Genomic DNA, 4903 nt, shown 5'->3' on the forward strand with positions numbered 1-4903 from the left:
GTGTTTCTTGTCATGGGATGAACTTTAAAAAAGCTATAAACAATTCCAAAACACAGAGGAAAAAAACAGACTCAAAACTCCCAAGTTTGAGGAACAAGACAAAGCAGACTGAAGTCTTCCTAAAAGCTGTCAGACTGGGGCCACACAGCACCATTAAAACAGAGTAATCACAAGTAATTTCCTTTGTGGCCCTCCCACCCACTGACAAAGCAGCAGGAGTCAGTAGAGAAAAAACAACCTACTTGCTGGATGAGCACCCAGCACTGGAGAGATTTCAGTCTATAGCTACATTCAGTTATCTTGTGTGCTAGTTAAGCCAGTTATCTTGTGTGTTAGTGAAGATAAAATAATGGCTTTTAACAAGATACTGCAGAGTAAAGGAAAGCTTTGTGCACCGTTATATTCGGAGAACTCTGTTTCAAAATAAAACACTCCCTCATGCACTGTAAACTCCAGAACAATTAAGTCAGACTCAGAAGAATAAGTCAATATTTTTCTTGGCACAGACCTTAGTCCGGGCATTTAATACTGCTGTTCTGATAACACTGAGAACCGCATACAGTCAGTAATAATACAAATTAACTGAAGATATCGAGATGTAGTTCCCAGCTAGGGAGGCAGCTGACACACAAAAACTGGGGCTTCCATTTGCTGTCAGGGGGGCAATTACTGCCAGTAACCAGGACCTGATAAGTCTCTGGCTTTTGCAGTGCTTTCCGAATAAAAGTCTGGAACAGCAAAGTGAGGAGAGGGGAGTAGTGTTTTCAAGGCAAACAGCCACCTGAGAGAAGAGCATCATGGCACAACACTGTCCAATTTCACAGTAGCTTCCAAAGCTGAACTGCTGCTTTGCATGGGCCCAACCTTGTATTTTTTACTCAACCAAAACCCCCAGACAACTGAAAGGGAACTACAAGAGTAACTCTCTGCACTATCTACACGGATTCAAACACCTTTGGCATTTACATTTACTGCAAGAGTCAGGCAAATGTCTACTATTGCAAAAAGCACCAAAAAAACTCCCCAATGATCTGTCCCAAGCAGAAGAACCTAGAGAAGTCTTTACACACAAGTTCTTCTTCCTATATTCTGGAGATCCTCTTCAGTCTGAACTTTTGGGAAACCCAGAGTCACATGCATAGATAGCTTGTTTAATTACTGCAACTGTATTTATTTGTCTTTTTCTTATAACCTGCCTGCCTTCACAGATACAATATCGGCTGTTCAAATCCAAAAAGAAACTACTATTCACAGGGCACATTAATTATTTAGGATCAAGGACATCACTGTATTTTTTTGGCTGGCAGTAACTGATTTTGTACTAAAGCCACAAGAGGGAAGTGGGGAATAAAAGCAACACAAATGGGAATCTGACAGGTTTGTTGCAAAATACACACATTAATAGCAAAAAAACTTCTCCCGTCCTCACAAAAATAAGAAATGTACAACAACCAATCAAGCAAGACCAAATTCAGAGTTGCTTGTGAGAAGATACAATGCTGAAGTTGCATCTGCTAAGAACCTGGCCCATTATGTATAATTAAATTGTTTTGGAACAGTGTGTGCCATAGACTAGTAATTATTTCAGGCTGCAATATTAGTTACACATCCTCCTGACACTATACCTAGTTCAACACATGTAAGAATAAGTGTTTTGAAAAAATCTGTAAAGTGTACCAAGAGAGAAAAAGCAGCCTTAGTCCATGCAGTAGATGCAACCACACTGTCTAGCTGAGATTGAAAGTTAGTCCTGAACTCCCAGTAAAACATCTATCATAAGACAGCAGCTTTCTCTAAAGGCTGTCTGCATGGAAATTCAAGTGAATTTGCTATCAGGCTTCAGATCAGAATTTACTGCATCTTTTTTGGGTACTGCTACTAGATGCAGAGTGACCTAGGCTTAGTCATCAGAAAAATGGCACTGGAACCTTTGTTTAGCATGCATGTAGTACTTAAGAGCCAGAGTCAATTTCCAAAATACTATTCCATTTCCTTACAAGTTGAAAATGCTATTTTTTCTCTGTCTTTTGTATCTAAATCATGCAGGAAAAGGCCTTGTAAAAGTGGGTGCAAGATATGCGGCAAACTGCTCCCAAGATCTGGTGTTGTTGCAGACATGGTGCCTGGCTTACAACACCCTGCAAACATAAGTGTCTCAGGTGATCCAGATGTAAAATTGCATCAAACATACTCACCCCTCCTCAGAGCTGCTGCTGAAAAGTCTTTTTGAAAAGCATTATTACAGTGAAATTCAATGGCATTATTTCTTACCTGATAACTTGTAATTGCCAACATATACACAATTAGGAGGGGAGGTGCTTCCACGTGCTGACAAATGCTGTGGGAATTAATGAATAGGGCACAGTTGTTATGCTGTTCCATACATCTAGTGTGGGATCGTAGCAGTCCAATGTTTTGCACCTCTGAATGCCAAAGTAGCCTCCAACCACATACAATTTGTTTCCAGATGCCACTGCATGACAGCTCATTCGCTTCGCTGTCACATCTCCCACCTTAGTCCACTGGTATGCCTCACTGTTGAATTTATAAGCAGAGCATGCAGAGAATTCAGTATCTCCACCCATTATAAAAATCTGGTTTCCCAGAACAGCTGCAGCCGTGTAGCGCCAGGGCTGGGGGCAGGTGGCTGGTACTGTCCATCTGTTTTCACACTGATCGTAGCACTGGACTTTGGGCAGCTTGTCATGGCTAACACTGGTACCACCAAAAGCAAACAGCTTCAGCTTTGCACTGACTACAGCTGCATTGCTTACTCCCTCTCGCAGTGGGGCAACCATGGTCCATTTGTTGGTCACAGGGTCATACTGTTCTACTTGCTTTAAGGATACTGAAGGGGAAGCTGGAAGGCACCCAGTTGCTGCAGTGTGCCCTCCTACTACATACAAACAGTGCTTGAGTTCAGCAGAGCCATGGCCAAACCTAGCAACCAGCATGGGAGCGGCCTTTGACCACTCCTCGTGAAGGGTGTCATACACCCACACGTCTTTGGAGACTCCATTTTCTGATCCTCGCCCCCCAGTGATATACACTTTGCAGCCTATGGCACAAGCACTGAACTCTTTCCGTGGGCTTGGAATGTCAGCCTTAGGAATTATCTCCTTTGCCTTCTGATCCACCAAATACAGCTTGTCACACATAAAGGTTTGGCCACCCAAAAGAAAAAGTGAATGGCCAGTTTTTCGGGGTCTGGCACACAAGCTGGTGACCACTCCATCATTCTGTAAGATCTTCAACTTGCATCTTATTGATTCTTCTACAATCTCCTTGCTTTTCCTTTGCTTGGTGATAAGCTCTTCCATGGCCACATTCTCCATAAGGTATATGGCTGGCAGGAGGGCCAATCTCACAGTCTGCAGGAGCTCTGGCAGGTAACAGTGGCGCTTACTCAGATCATAGTTAACCCAGTTGATAGCTGACTCATACACCAGCCTTTCATCTTCAGTTTCTAATTCTTCGCTGGAAAGGAGTTGCACTACCATGTCTTTTGGCAGTTGGAGGAAGTCTTCACTTTTACTGATACTCTGGAAGTTGCTAAGGCACATCCTCCAAGAGAGTTCATACAGCTTGGTACACTGATGAGCATCCGACAGCAGCAGCATACCAAGACAGTTGGTGGGATGAAGGTTTTTCTCCAGAAATTCTGCACAAGCATCCCGAATGTCCTGAAACTCCAGCATGTCACCAGCCTCCAGCAGTGACTCTGCATTTTCTTCATTGATGATAACTCTGGAGGAATATGCATAGTCCAGAAGAAGCTCCAGGACTTCTGGGTGAATAGAATTGTGAAAATTGACTTCACTGTCCTGGCTCTCTTTCAATCCTCCACTGAACATTGCTTCGAAGTAGCGGCTGCAAGCAGCTAGAACTGCTCTGTGGCAGGGGAAAGACCTGTTTCCAGCATGGAGAAGTACATCTGTAAAGAGACGCTGCTGACGCAGGAGGTTTAGGTGAGTAAGGACGCTATCAGCATAGGATGACTTGTGGAACAAGTATATGTTTATGGAGCCAGTACTGGCCCTAGACTTGCGATTTTCATGCATGCTGACCGACATTTTCTTTCACACCTATAAGCAAAGAAAACATTTAATATAAATAAAAGTCAATCATTATTAGTTTTACATATCAAAAACTATGTCTATTATTTACCATAGGATGGGGGAGAAAAAGCCTTAATTTACAGCTGAGTGGACAGAGAATTACATCTACCTTTGGCATGCGTTTATTTTTTTGTAAGCTGAGATTCATAAATGACATAGTCTAAATTTGTTGCCCAAGAGCAGGTTTCTCTTGGGAAACCTGATCTCCAACTTTCATAGCCATACAGTAAGCAAGTAAGTTAGAGAAAGAAAATTAATCAGGACTGATTTTCTCACCCTTCCCCAACCTAGACCAGCTGATTCATTACATACAAACACATGCACACGCTTGAAACATTCTCCTGTACTGAATCATAGCAGGAAGAGCTACCAGACAGAATACCTAAGGAATGCCAAAAGCTGCATAGGGAACAAAAACCTACTAATCCCATTAGGAAGTTTCCCTTTGGTATAGTGATTCCATATGCAACAGCACAAAATGAGAAAAAAAATGTTTAAAATAAAACCCTGGTATCAACCATACATTTAGACTTGTGTAACGATAAAAAAAATATTATTAGTGCATTCTACAGAGTCCATCTTTATTCCACAGAATTCAGTGTCTGCTTGCTATAGTGATATAGCATATACATAGGCAGGGTCAGCCAAAAAAACACGTTTTGACTACCATCAAAAGTCACTGAGACACTGCCTCTGAAGCCACCTGGAGAGTCAGGTCCAGAGAACTTAAGCCATTAGTTCATTCTGAAGTTTTGAGGAGGCATAAAACAGAAGACATCTCCTAT

The 4903-nt window shown here is 42.2% G+C and overlaps 1 protein-coding gene across 1 annotated transcript; it reads right to left on the bottom strand.

The window, feature by feature from the left end:
• Nucleotides 1–2303: 2303 nt before the first annotated feature.
• On the bottom strand, nucleotides 2304–4073 carry ENC1 (ectodermal-neural cortex 1). Its single transcript, XM_062513391.1, has one exon. The coding sequence runs from the start codon at nucleotides 4071–4073 to the stop codon at nucleotides 2304–2306; it is 1770 nt and encodes a 589-aa protein (XP_062369375.1).
• Between the last annotated feature and the right edge of the window lie 830 nt (nucleotides 4074–4903).

Source organism: Cinclus cinclus, chromosome Z (genome assembly GCF_963662255.1).
Source record: "Cinclus cinclus chromosome Z, bCinCin1.1, whole genome shotgun sequence".
In the NCBI taxonomy this organism is placed as follows: domain Eukaryota; kingdom Metazoa; phylum Chordata; class Aves; order Passeriformes; family Cinclidae; genus Cinclus; species Cinclus cinclus.

Coding starts and splice junctions, on each gene's coding strand:
- ENC1 (XM_062513391.1), bottom strand. CDS start 4,073: ATGTCGGTCAGCATGCATGAAAATCGCAAGTCTAGGGCCAGTACTGGC.